This window comes from Schistocerca serialis, chromosome 5, assembly GCF_023864345.2.
Source record: "Schistocerca serialis cubense isolate TAMUIC-IGC-003099 chromosome 5, iqSchSeri2.2, whole genome shotgun sequence".
In the NCBI taxonomy this organism is placed as follows: domain Eukaryota; kingdom Metazoa; phylum Arthropoda; class Insecta; order Orthoptera; family Acrididae; genus Schistocerca; species Schistocerca serialis.
The window spans coordinates 506,371,702-506,386,899 of NC_064642.1; the positions used below are offsets into that span (position 1 = coordinate 506,371,702).

Consider the following 15,198-nt stretch of genomic DNA (forward strand, 5'->3'; position numbering starts at 1 on the left):
TACAATTATATATACATTGTTATGAGAATATAACCATCTTTATACTGTAATTGAACTTATTGACGAGGCCCATTGTATAAGAAAATGCTGAACAGCTAATAAAGATTCTTATTCTTATTCTTATTCAATCTGCAGTTGGTTGCACCCTGTTTCCTCAATGGCTTCAGGAGGATGATGGTTCAATCCCATGTCCGGCCATCCTGTTTTAGGTTTTCCATGATTTCCCTAAATCGCTTCAGGCAAATGCTGGGATGGTTCCCTTGAAAGGGCGTGGCCAACTTCCTTCCCTAATCCAATGAGACTGATGACCTCACTGTTTGGTCTCCTTCCCCAAAAAACGCACCTCAATGGCTGTCGGAATAGCCTCTTCAACATGCTGAATGAGGCCCCAGGTATACACACTAAGTGCACCTGGTGTCCTCTCCTGTCCCTTGTTGCCATTTCCCTCAACAGTACTTTTCTGTATTAGTATCTTTTTTATTTATTTGTTTTTTTTTTTAAATTATCAACCTTGCACTCTTAAACAATTTAAATTATGACTTTTACAAAGAATACAAGTTAAAGGCTAGCCCATTTGTTCCAACTGTTACAGACTTCTCAGTTTTCCTACTACCTATCTAAACTTCAAAGGAGAAATACAAGTTTACTAAATTCAAGGTTTTTTGATATTCTCTTTACTTTTGTTTACCTTATGTTAATTTTTACTCATGATGATAACTTTTATTTTGCGTTACATATTATTAATTCCAACTTTGATATATTACCTCATTATTAATAATATAAGCAATATGTGTGTAGGGAAGGATGGGGGGGGGGGGGGGGGGGGAGGGAGGGGGTAATTGGGTACATTTCACAGTTGGCCCATAGCAGTAAACAGTTCACACTACTATGCAATGTTGAAATTGATGATACAACTGAGATTGGTTTAGTATACCATTTCTAACAATGGAAAAGGGGCAGAGTGGATTATATAATGCTACAGTTGCAAATGTCACAGTGTAACAAATTTATAGAGCAGCTGTGGATTAAAAATAATCTTTGTATTGGTGCTACTTGGTGTCTAAATTGTAAAGCTAATGTATACCAGAGAGAGATAACCGGGGTTAACTGGATGCATACTGGTAAAAAAAATCATTAAAAAACAACACATTTAAAAAAGTTCGATTATATTTCATATATATTTATATACAGTATCTGTTATAAGAAAAATAAGCTGTACAAACACATTTATTACATATTTCTTCAGTTTTCAGTCATGGTAGTCTCTGTCCACAATTATCATCACTTTTGTACACCATAGAAAGACTTAGCTACTTAATATATATCTCGCATATGAGACAGAGAGAGTGATTGGTCAAATTCAAATTTTCTTAAGTAAAGTTGTAGTTACACAATAATTTGTAGGTGTGATAAAATACTTAGTACATATGCAGGGTGCCAGCAAGACTATGGTGGGACTGATTTGATTTGATCTAACAGGGACAGATGCATGAGGAACTGGTTTCAAGCTGTCTCTTAAAATTTCCTTCTTATTTTGATTGCTCAAATAAGGTTATGGATGTATCAAGAAACAAGTCTCTTCAATTAAAGGAGGTCATTCATAAGATGTTAGGTAAAAATATCACGTTTAAGTCATTGTTAAGTTTCTAAACCCTTCATAGTTAATGCTTATGAATTTCACATACCTAGATAATGTTGATTATATCACACCAGCACACAGAGAAGTAGTGAAGGAGAACTGAATATTTTTGAAGAAACTAGTAGTGGCCTAATTACAAGAGGAGAAATGAAATTAAGTAATGGCCAGAGACCTTGTCCAGAGTTGTTTGACTGTCTGTTGCAAGTATTTCTATTTGATGCCATTTTGGCAACTCATTCATTGATGATCATGATGATGAGATGAAATATTGGGCACAACATAGCATTCAGTCCTCAAGTCAAGAAAATCTCTGAACAGACTGGGAATCGAACCCCATGGCCTAGGGGCAGTAATGATAACCACTAGACATTCAGCTACAGACAAAAAGATGGCAAAAAGGTGTGCAGATAATATAAAACAAGTTTTAGTGAGATCTAGCAAATGCTTAAGCAGCAAATTATACCAGTGTGACAAAGAAAAAGAATTTCATTTGGGTGATGTGAAAATTGGGACAGCAATGATACAAATGTTAAAAAAATGTAACTAATGAACCTCTTTATCTAGGACAAAAAAAAAAAAAAAAAAAAAAAGGAAAATCTATAGACATTTATTGTGTGTCATGAAAAGCAATCTGGTTCCATTTCTGACACTGATGCAGCTAATCCTGTCAGTGGAATGGTTTTCACACCTGCCTGACTACACTTTGTAAGATTTATTTTGTTTTCTATAGATTATGTTTCTGGTCTGTTGTTCTTGTAAACACAAGTGCTTATTTGCTTGTTCCACCAGTTCTTGTTCTTTTCCCATATTAGGCTTGCAGTCAATTAGACTTTTTTCATGTTAAACACCCTACATATGGCTTAGCATTTTCTACCTACTGTCTTTTAAAATCTGTAAGTCATCTTATATGCTTCTACATTTAATATCCTGATTGAAGGAAGTTTTCGTTGTATTTGTTGAAAGTATATTTATTTTTTGCAGAAAAAAGTTATTACAAACTTTAAATTTGTACTGAAATACTTCTAATCTGTACAGTAGTTTGTAACAATATTGATGAATGAAAATTCTGTACAATTAATGAAAACACTGGAATGAGAACTGTACACTTACATTCTCTTTTTTAACATTTACACAAGGACTTACTGGCACACACTGAGATTTTAGAGTTGAAGTAGTGTCTATGAAACTAACTGTGTGTAGGTTGTTGATCAAAAGGGAAATTAAAATGAATTCATTTTCAAGTAAAACTCTGAAGTGGAATATAAACAAACAGATACATTTCTTTCTTTTAGAATACTTTCTTTCATAAGTGGATAAGCACAATAAGGATTCTTAAGTTTTCTTCCTCAGCTGCAGCTTTTACATGAAATTAATTTTAGATAATAATTACTTTCACATATTTATAAAAAACAAAACACTTGTCTTAATTGACAGTTTTGTGTTAAGTACTCTCCAAATAGATAATGCCAGCAAAAAGTAAGTATACATAGTATACATTTCTATAATCAGAGAAAGAATGCTTAGAACCACATAAGTAAAACTCTTAGCTCACATTAATGAAGAATTATGTATATATGTATAGAAAAAAATGAGGTTGTAACATATGTGTCTGTGTCATCAATTAAAAACAGTTTTTAAAATTAGCACCTTCAGTTTCAACAATGACTTCTAAAATGCAGACACAACTAACTTAGTTATAATAGCATTCATGACACATTTCACGTGTCATACTTAAAATGTGCTTAGCACAGTATACACTACCTTTAGTGAAAAATGAGGAATTCAGTTCACTGTTATTTCAACAAAGGCTTCCTGTAGAAGATATTTGTCCCTCATCAGTATTGGTGAATGAGAATATTTAACAATAAAAGAAAGTTTGTATAATGAAAAATATACACAGACATTTTACTTTCTTAACTGAACATGACCCCCACTAAACTTTGGTAATTCAAGCCAGTTACCTCTTTAATAAGCTGTCATCTATGAAGTACACTGCATCAGTTTAATTCAGTATTCAATGTTTTTTAATAACATGGAAGTAAAAAAAAGAATTTTCATTGATTTCAGTTATCCGCGCTCTCTTTTTTAGTGTCAAATGAAATATGGGTAACAGATTGTGATCTACTTGCTCCGTTATTTGGGAATGTAAGAAATGAGGAATGTTTCATTATGGGTGAGTCATTTACATTTCCAATAGCTCTTTCTATTCCATTGTGGTTTGTTGGAGTCTCTCTATTCCCTTCATCCAAAAACACCCACTGCTCAAAACTGCTGTTGTGTCTACCAACATTGCCCTCAGTTCCTAGTCCACCTCTTGGTGTTAGTGTTGAAAATGTGATGAATCTACCACTGCTGTCACCCTGTGCACTTTGAGTGACTGTGTGTGGTCTTTCAACCGTACTTGTCGAGGGCTGTATGTCTTGATGCATGACAGATTGAGCAACATTGTTTGAAGACATTAATGACAAGATTTCTGATTTGCGTGGTGGTACAGGTGGCGTTGGAAGTTTACCTTTTCTATCTACTATGCTGTTCGTATTGTTATTCGGCGCTATATGCAAGCTTTGTCTGGTTTCTCGTGTTGCATTGTCTGATGCTATGTCTGCCTTAATAGCTGTTATTGTTACATTGTTTTTTGACTGTTGGTATGACATATCTGATGTATCAATTTCAGCTTCATTAATTTCTAATTTTGCTGAAGAATGTGGATTTGTAGATGCACCCTGGTATGTAATTTTAGGAGAGCCTTTATCTAGATGCAAAGATGCTGGTACTGACATGCCAGAAGACTGGCTGATGTCAGATAGTGTGTGTTTAGGCTTAGTGCCATCATCACTTGTAACTACTTGAATTTCTGTAATGTATGTCATAGAAGTAGAAGAAGGAACAAAGGAAGATACCTGACTTAATACAGGTACAGGTGTTGTTGGCAAGTCTGGTGGTGGTGTTTCTTTACTCCACATTAGATCTTCTTGACTGAGTATTCCACCAATGGATGCCTGGACACTACTTGTTGCTGTCATAAAAGGGTCTGTAGTTGAGACTGTGTTACTTTTAGATGCTATATCTGAAGAAATGTTGTGTGTCCTTGAATCTGTCACTATAGTGGTATCAACACTGCCTTCACTATGTGGAGGGAGTTGATTATCTACAGCAGTGTTTTGTAGACTTATGCCCTTTTCATGTGAAATTGGAGAAGAATTCATTATATCCATAAATGAATTTTCTTGATCTTTATTTGGAATTCCTCTTTTTGTGAGAGGAGTTGAACTCAAAACACCAGATGGCATTTGTTTGTAAGCATCCAGTTTTAAAGAAGCAGGATCAGTGTTCATGACTTTCTTAGAACTTGCCAGCCTCATTGGTCTTGAAGGAGTATCTTTTAACTCTGGCTGAAGAGAATAAGATATTCCTGAACTGCTCTGTTGGTCTGATGATGGTGATGATAAATTCATTTGAGAGCCAGGGATACTATCAGTTCCTTCCTGTAAATCTGATTCTATGTGAAGCACCATTTTCTGTTGCTGGTCTTTAATTTCATTAGGTTCACTTGCATAAGAGCCGCTTGCTTTCACTGGTGTTGTTTTGTCAAAATTTACAGTTCCAGTAGCTGTCATATTAAATTCTTGAGAAACTGCATCAGGTAAAGAGTGACTGCTCGTTCCTGTTTTGCTCATACCTTCTTGCAACACTTGTGAATCAGACAATGAAAACTCATTTGATGGTATAAGTTTGCTATTTGCATCAGACAATTCGTCAGATGTATATACTTTAGAAATTTCTAAAAATTCCTTCCCATCTTTAGGGTGGCTTGGTTTACTCAGGAAATTTTCACTCTGTTTTAGAGCTTCTTCTAAGGTACCCCAGTCTGATGATTTTTTTAAACGCTGTCTTTGAAAAGTGTCCATTGCACCATCTAGTCTTGGTTCTTTTTTGTAGGAGACACCTTCCTCACCATCTTGAGTAGTTCCAAGATAGTCTTCACCTGGTGGGAGTGGTGCTTTCCTCTTTTTTGTGCCAATTGGTGTTCCACCTTCTGCCAGATCAAGTGACACTGCTCTCTCTAGAATACTCATTGGCTGTTCAGTGTCAAGTCTTGAAAGATCTCCTAGTGATGCGGCCTTACGAGTACTTTCACTTTCAATTTCTGTACAGACTTGAGTTGTGTTTGATGGACTGTGATGAATTGTGATATGAGAGGAATTGAGCTCAATTGTTGTGCCTCCTTTCTTGTTTTTCTTGCCTTCATAGCCACAGTCTGCTTCAATCCTCTCAAGGTCTGAATCAGAATCAGAGTTTGTGTTACTTATGTTGACACTGTCATAGTCGAGGTTCCTCGTTTCCATTGTCGATGTACCACTAGAACTGCTGTCAGCAGGAATTACACCATTGTGTATGTTAGTGTTTCCCACATCACCATGAACATTTGCCTTTGGGACAAAGGACTGAACAGTCTCAGCTGAATTTATATTAACTGTTATATTAGTAATATCTTTTCCAGAAATGTCATGGCCAGTCTTTTGAGTGGTGCCACCTGGAATGTTCGGTACAAGAGTAAAAGTTTCTGGTGATTTATCTTCACATCCACCAAAATCCTTAACAAGATTTCTTTTAGTATGTGTTGCAACATTTCCAACTACTGAGCTGTCAGGCACTTCAGAACCATTGACATTGTTGCTAGCTTGATTTTCCTCTGAACTGAAAGCAGAAGTTGGACTTTCTATTCCTGTAATTATATGTCTTAATGCAGGGTCTCCAGACTCCCTTATTCTGTTGTTACCTCCTTCATAGTCCTCCGCAGGGGGAAGGGGAGCTTTCCTTTTGTTGTGTCTTTTAGGTGGTCTTCCTAAGCTATCAGATGCAATTCCTGGCATTGCTTCATAATCACTTGAACTGTCTTCACTCAAACTTTTCCTTGATTCATTTGCTTTGTTGTCACTTATCCTGTTTAGGTCACTTAATGATGCATTTGCAACAGCTGCAGCAATGGCAGGTGCTTTTCTATTGGAACGAGCAGCCATTGCAGCTCTTTGTACTTCTTCTGGAATGTCTGTTGGCACTTCAAAATTACAATGGATCTCCTTTACTTCTGAGCTGTTGTCTTTCCTCAGTTTCTTTTCTGTTTTCTTAGACTCACCTTCCAGTGAAAATATTCTATCATCATCAATCTCTTCACTGTCTGAGGAAAAACAGCCACTCTGTATGCTGGTAATTTTATTTTTCACTTCATTACCACTCAAGGAAGGAATTTCAGATGAATTATTCTTTCTTCTATCTGGATGTAGCTTTTCTTTAAGATTCTGCAGACCTTTGCTAAGAAATAATTTAACATTGTGTTCTTTTGCACCTTCAGGTGAGGTGTCACTATCTGTGCTCTTTGAATAAAATTTTTCAACTTCTTTTTTTGCATCTTGTTTAAAAGAAGCAGTTGGTTCTTGATGCTCTGTGACTGGTCCAACATCAATTGCTCTTTCATCATAAATTAAAGAATTTGCTGTTTGCACACTGTCATCAGGTAGGCTATTTTTTACATTTACACTTTCACTGTGCTTTGCTCTATTTGAAGATGAATTATTGCCCGTGTTATTGTCCTCCTCATTACTTCCACTTCTTGTAACCACTTTTTCTAGCATTATATTCTTTTCATTCTGATGGCGCTCTGGTTCAACAGCAGTAGTATATACAATATCTGGGACTGTACCTTGCCTTACAGTCTGTTGTTCTTTGTTAACTTCAACATTGCCTTGAACTGATGCACTGACATTTTTCAGTGAATCTGATGACTCAGGCAATACTCTGACACCAAACTTCTGATATTTATTTACAGTCTCAAGTGAAACATCTGGCTCATCTATTGAAGATTTATTTGCAATCACTGTTGTCTTTCCAACCACTTTTTTTATTCTCTCAGGTTTTACCACAACTCCAGAAGTAGGACTTACTCGAGTACCTTTATCTGGCTTTGTCACATCTTTCCTTGCCAGAGAACTTTTTGGTGAATTTGTCACCTTCAGTGTTGGGTAATCCCCAACTCCAGAGTCATTAAAAGAGTCAGATTTTGATATTTTTGGAGATCTTGTAGTGCCAGCCATGTTATGACCTCGTTTCAGACTATCCTTACCAATCTGCAACAAAATGAGGATGATTAATATTACAAAAAGTTTCTACCATGTTTTCAGTACCCTCATAATCGACTACAATAATGATTATTTTTCATAACAAGCTGCTGTCATCAAAATAATGTCCTGTATCATCTAATGAAACACAAATGAAGAATCTAGATTACTGCTAGAGTTCTAAATTGAACAAGAACTGATTTTATTAAAAGATTTTGCAAAATGCTCACAGATATTTCAATGTATTATTTATTTATTTATTTTCCTTGAGGCACTGCTTAGACACACATTGGATACATCAGTATACATTTACAATTTCAGCTATAGTGCAAATTACAATTTGAGCAACTGTTACATCCGTCTACATTTACAACTCTAGCTTCAGCGCAGATTACAATTTGAGGAAATATATTATTATTTTACGATAGTCTTAAACACATATATGTAAAATAATTAATGAAGAAAGAGGCAAAATAAAATTTTTATATTAATTTAATTTACTACATATAGAAAACCAGTTTCAGTTTCTGCTGCAATTGATGAGACATAAGGAAAATACTTCATTTTAATTTTTCATTTGCACAGCAAAGAGCAAAATTATAAGCAAGGAAATAGAAAAGAGATAATTAATAACATGAAGTTTTACCTCTATGAATAAAAAATGTGACTGATTTAATGGGAACTTTCAAAACGGACACATCTGGGGATTTGTTGCTGCCCACATAAAATATTGACCTTTGCTTATAATTAGTCAGGAAAGGAAATAACAATGTGATGTAGTTATTGCTATTTTTGTATAGTGTACAAAATTTATGTCCTCTGATGCATGAAGCCACTAATTTCAAGATTTGTTGCAGCAGATGCTGATGTCTAACAGGTGCTTTATTGTTGTTTTGGTCTTCAGTCCAGAGACTGGTTTGATACAGCTCTCCATGCTACTCTATCCTATGCAAGCTTCTTCTTCTCGGAGTAACTACTGCAACCTATGTCCTTCTGAACGTGCTTAGTGTATTCATCTCTTGGTCTCCTTCTACAATTTTTACCCTCCACATTTCCCACCACTACAAAATTGGTTATCCCTTGATGCCTCAGAATGTGTCCCACCAACCGATATCTCCACCTAGTCAAGTTGTGCCACAAATTCCTCTTCTCCCCAATTCTACAATTCTATTCAGTACCTCCTCATGAGTTACATGATCTACCCATCTAATCTTGAGCATTCTTCTGTAGCACCACATTTTAAAAGCTTCTGTTCTCTTCTTGTCTAAACTATTTATCATCCCTGTTTCAGTTCCATATATGGCTACACTCCATACGAATGTTTTCAGAAAGGATTCCTGATTCTTAAATCTACACTCAATGGTAACAAATTTCTCTTCTTCAGAAATGCTTTCTTTGCCATTGCCAGTCTACATTTTATATCCTATATCCTCTCTACTTTGACCATCATCAGTTGCTGCTCTAATAGCAAAGCTCACCTACTACTTTGAGTGTCTCATTCTCTCATCTAATTCCCTCAGCAGTACTTGATTTAATTCAACTGCATTCCATTATCCTCATTTAGATTTTGTTGATGTTCATATTATATTCTCGTTCGAGACACTGTCCATTCCGTTCAATCGCTCTCCCAAGTCTTTTGCCGTCTCTGACAGAATTACAATGTCATCAATAAACCTCAAAGTTTTTATTTCACTTTCCTGAACTTTAATTCCTACTCCAAATTTTTCTTTTGTTTCCTTTACTGCTTGCTCAGTATACAGATTGAATAACATTAGTGATAGGCTTCAACCCTGTCTCACTCCCTTCTCAACCACTGCTTCCCTTTCATGTCCCACGACTATTGAACTGCCATCTGGTTTCTGTACAAATTGTAAATAGCCTTTTGCTCCCTGTATTTGACCCTTGCCACCTTTAGAATTTGAAAGAGGGTATTCCAGTTAACGTTGTCAAAAGCTTTCTCTAAGTCTACAAATGGTGGAAACGTAGGTTTGCCTTTCCTTAACCTATCTCCTAAAATAAGTTGTAGGGTCAGTACTGCCTCACGTATTCCAACATTTCTGTTGAATCCAAACTGATCTTCCCTTAGGTCGGCTTCTACCAGTTTTTCCATTTGTCCGTAAAGAATTTGTGTTAGTATTTTGCAGCTGTGACTTATTAAATTGATAGTTCAGTAATTTTCACATCTGTCAACATCTGCTTTCTTTGGGATTGGAGTTGTCTGAGGGTATTTCACCTGTCTCATACATCTTGCTCGCCAGATGGTACAGTTTTGTCATGGCTGACTCTCCCAAGGCTATCAGTAGTTCTAATGGAATGTTGTCTACTTTCAGAACCTTGTTTCGACTTAGGTCTTTCAGTGCTCTGTCAAATTCTTCACGCAATATCATACCTTCAATTTCATCTTCATCTATGTCCTCTTCCATTTCCACAATATTTTCCTTAAGTACGTTGCCCTCGTAAAGACCCTCTATATACTCCTTCCATCTTTTTGCTTTCCCTTCTTTGCTTAGAACTGGTATTCCATCTGAACTGTTGGTATTCATACAGGTGACTCTTTTTTCTCCAAAGGTCTCTTTAATTTTCCTGTAGACAGTATCTATCTTACCCCTAGTTATATATGCCTCAACATTCTTTACATTTGTCCTCCAGCCATCCCTGCTTAGCTACTTTGCTCTTCCTCTTGATCTCATTTTTGAGACATTTGTATTCCTTTTTGCCTGCTTCATTTACTGAATTTTTGTATTTTCTCCTTTCATCAATTAAATTCAACATCTCCTCTGTTACCCAAGGATTTCTACTAGACCTTGTCTTTTTACCTATTTGATCCTCTACTGCCTTCACTATTTAATCTTTCAAAGCTACCCATTCATCTTCTACTGTATTTCTTTCCCCCGTTCTTGTCAATTGTTCCCTAATACTCTCTCTGAAACTCTCTACAGCCTCTGGTATTTTCAGTTTAGCCAGGTCCCATCTCCTTATATTCTCACCTTTTTGGAGTTTCTTTAGTTTTAATCTACAGTTCATAACCAATAAATTATGATCGGAGTTCACTGCTGCACTGGAAATGTCTTAATATTTAAAACCTGGTTCCTAAATCTCTGTCTTAACATTATATAATCAATCTGGAACCTTCCAGTTTCTCCAGACCTCTTCCACATATGTACCCTTCTTTCATGATTCTTAAAACAAGTGTTAGCTATGATTAAGTTATTCTCTGTGCAAAATTCTACCAGGTGGCTTCCTGTTTCATTCCTTACCCCCATTCCATATTCACCTACTACTTTTCCTTCCCTTCCTTTTCCTGCTATCAAATTCCAGTCCCCCATGACTATTAAATTTTTGACTCCCTTCACTATCTGAATAATTTCTTTTAATGCATCATACGTTTCCTCAATCTCTTCATCATCTGCGCAGCTGGTTGGCATATAAACTAGTAGTAATGTGGTAGGTGTGGGCTTCGTGTCTATCTTAGCTACAATAATGTGTTCTCTATGCTGTTTGTAGCAGCTTATACATGCTCCTACTTTTTTATTCGTTATTAAACCTACTCCTGCATTATCTCTATTTGATTTTGTATTTATAAACCTGTATTCACCTGACTAGAAGTATTGTTATTTCTGCCAATGAACTTCACTAATTCCCACTATATCTAACTTTAACCTATTCATTTCCATTTTTAAATTTTCTAACCTACCTCCTCAATTAAGGGATTTGACATTCCATGCTCCGATCTGTAGACCAGCAATTTTTTTCTCCTGATAACGATGTCCTCCTGAGTAGTCTCCATCTGGGGATCCAAATGGGAGACTATTTCACCTCTGGAATATTTTACCCAAGAGGATGCCATGATAATTTAATCATACAGTAAAGCTGCATGACCTCGGGAAAAATTACAGCTGTAGCTTCCCCTTGCTTTCAGCCGTTCGCAGTACCAGCACAGTAAGGCCGTTTTGGTTAATGTTACAAGGCCAGATCAGTCAATCATCCAGACTGTTACCCTGCAGCTACTGCAAAGACTGCTGCCTTCTTCAGGAACCATACATTAATCTTGCTTCTCAACAGATACCTCTCTGTTGTTACTGCACCTACTGTATGGCTATCTGTATTGCTGAGGCACGCAAGCCTCCCCACCAATGGCAAGGTCCATGGTTCATGGGGAGGGAGGTGCTTCAGTACACTATTTTGCATTTTTGTATGTAATTGTTCTCTTATTATTTGTCTTTGTATTTTTAGTCAAGTAGAATGGTAACAACCTACAGGATATAGCTTAATTGCTTTCCATCACATTTTTTCTTCCTTGGCCCCTGCTCAGAAATCTATATAAGAGTGTGTCTGTGGAATCAGAAAAGCAGACTCAAGGAAGGAAACAGACTGTGATGTATGCTCTTAAAGCTCAGATGGCAAGAGCATTGCCCACTGCATACAGTAATGTAAATTAGAATCTCTGCACGACAAACATTTGTAATTCGTCAGGAATTCACAAAACTGCAATCATTTAATTTGTCATTGTTTCCATGTGATGTTGATTTTGGTACCACAAAATTTCCAGGAGGAGTAATTCACTCTAAAGTATGCAAATAGAAGGGAGTAAGAGCAAATTATATTTACCACATAATTGTTGAAGGCAGTATCTGTTTCACAACTATGATTCTAATAAATTCCCTTTCCTGTTCTTTCTTGAACTCATACAGTTTTCTTCATGTGGTGGTTGTTAACTCATTAATTTCAGACAAAACTGCAGGGATACTCCAGCTTCTTATGATACAAGAAGTAATTTCCATTCAAATCACAACCAAAAATTATAGTTAGCAGCAAAGTTCATGGCTTGTATCTATGTTGAGCTGCTAGTTTGGACTGAGTTGTGTGTAACTTCCCATCATTTTTCATCACAGTTTTATAACATTATTAGTCTCTGCATAAATATTATATGCCTAATTGATAATGGTTAATGTTTTGCAACTTACAAGGAGATTGAAATTTTGACGTGAACCGTAGCCATTTTTTTAATATGTTGTTGTTGTTGTTGTGGTCTTCAGTCCTGAGACTGGTTTGATGCAGATTTCCATGCTACTCTATCCTGTGCAAACTTCTTCATCTCCCAGTACCTACTGCAACCTACATCCTTCTGAATCTGCTTAGTGTATTCATCTTTTGGTCTCCCTCTACGATTTTTACCCTCCACACTGCCCTCCAATACTAAATTGGTGATCCCTTGATGCCTCAGAACATGTCCTACCAACCGATCCCTTCTTCTGGTCAAGTTGTGCCACAAACTTCTCTTCTCCCCAATCCTATTCAATACTTCCTCATTAGTTATGTGATCTACCCATCTAATCTTCAGCATTCTTCTGTAGCACCACATTTCAAAAGCTTCTATTCTCTTCTTGTCCAAACTATTTATCGTCCATGTTTCACTTCCATACATGGCTACACTCCATACAAATACTTTCAGAAATGACTTCCTGACATTTAAATCTATACTTGATGTTAACAAATTTCTCTTCCTCAGAAACGCTTTCCTTGCCATTGCCAGTCTACATTTTATATCCTCTCTACTTCGACCATCATCAGTTATTTTGCTCCCCAAATAGCAAAACTCCTTTACTACTTTAAGTGTCTCATTTCCTAATCTAATTCCCTCAGCATCACCCGACTTAATTCGACTACATTCCATTATCTTCATTTTGCTTTTGTTGATGATCATCTTATATCCTCCTTTCAAGACACTGTCCATTCCATTCAACTGCTCTTCCAAGTCCTTTGCTGTCTCTGACAGAATTACAATGTCATCGGCGAACCTCAAAGTTTTCATTTCTTATCCATGGATTTTAATACTTACTCTGAATTTTTCTTTTGTTTCCTTTACTGCTTGCTCAATATACAGATTGAATAACATCGGGGAGAGGCTACAACCCTGTCTTACTCCCTTCCCAACCACTGCTTCCCTTTCATGTCCCTCGACTCTTATAACTGCCATCTGGTTTCTGTACAAATTGTAAATAGCCTTTCGCTCCCTGTATTTTACCCCTGCCGCCTTTAGAATTTGAAAGAGAGTATTCCAGTCAACATTGTCAAAAGCTTTCTCTAAGTCTACAAATGCTAGAAATGTAGGTTTGCCTTTCCTTAATCTATTTTCTAAGATAAGTCGTAAGGTCAGTATTGCCTCATGTGTTCCAGTGTTTGTACGGAATCCAAACTGATCTTCCCCGATGTTGGCTTCTACTAGTTTTTCCATTCGTCTGTAAAGAATTCGTGTTAGTATTTTGCAGCTGTGACTTATTAAACTGATAGTTCGGTAATTTTCACATCTGTCAACACTTGCTTTCTTTGGGATTGGAATTATTATATTCTTCTTGAAGTCTGAGGGTATTTTGCCTGTTTCATACATCTTGCTCACCAGATGGTAGAGTTTTGTCAGGACTGGCTCTCCCAAGGTTATCAGTAATTCTAGTGGAATGTTGTCTACTCCGGGGGCCTTGTTTCGACTCAGGTCTTCTAGTGCTCTGTCAATCTCTTCACGCAGTATCGTATCTCCCATTTCATCTTCATCTACATCCTCTTCCATTTCCATAATATTGTCTTCAAGTACATTGCCCTTGTATCGACCCTCTATATACTCCTTCCACCTTTCTGCTTTCCCTTCTTTGCTTAGAACTGGGTTTACACCTGAGCTCTTGATATTCGTACAAGTCATTCTCTTATCTCCAAAGGTCTCTTTAATTTTCCTGTAGGCAGTATCTATCTTACCCCTAGTGAGATAAGCCTCTACATCCTTACATTTGTCCTCTAGCCACCCCTGCTTAGCCATTTTGCACTTCCTGTCGATCTCATTTTTGAGACATTTGTATTCCTTTTTGCCTGCTTCATTTATTGCAGTTTTATATTTTCTCCTTTCATCAATTAAATTCAATATTTCTTCTGTTACCCAAGGATTTCTACTAGCCCTCATCATTTTACCTACTTGATCCTCTGCTGCCTTCACTACTTCATCCCTCAAAGCTACCCATTCTTCTTCTACTGTATTTCTTTCCCCCATTCCTGTCAATTGTTCCCTTATGCTCTCCCTGAAACTCTGTACAACCTCTGGTTTCGTCAGTTTATCCAGGTCCCATCTCCTTAAATTCCCACCTTTTTGCAGTTTCTTCAGTTTTAATCTACAGGTCATAACCAATAGATTGTGGTCAGAGTCCACATCTGCCCCTGGAAATGTCTTACAATTTAAAACCTGGTTCCTAAATCTCTGTCTTACCATTATATAATCTATCTGATACCTTTTAGTATCTCCAGGGTTCTTCCATGTATACAACCTTCTTTCATGATTCTTAAACCAAGTGTTAGCTATGATTATGTTGTGCTCTGTGCAAAATTCTACCAGGCGGCTTCTTCTTTCATTTCTTATCCCCAATCCATATTCACCTACTATGTTTCCTTCTCTCCCTTTTC

At 36.7% G+C, this 15,198-nt stretch overlaps 1 protein-coding gene across 1 annotated transcript in view; it reads right to left on the bottom strand.

The window, feature by feature from the left end:
* Window positions 1-1,149: 1,149 nt before the first annotated feature.
* Window positions 1,150-15,198, bottom strand: part of LOC126480704 (uncharacterized) — a 477,291-nt gene continuing 463,242 nt past the window's right edge. Inside the window, exon 7 of the mRNA XM_050103949.1 lies at window positions 1,150-7,764. Coding sequence (XP_049959906.1) covers window positions 3,703-7,764 — 4,062 coding nt within the window. The 3' untranslated portion in view covers window positions 1,150-3,702. The remainder of the gene's footprint in view (window positions 7,765-15,198) is intronic.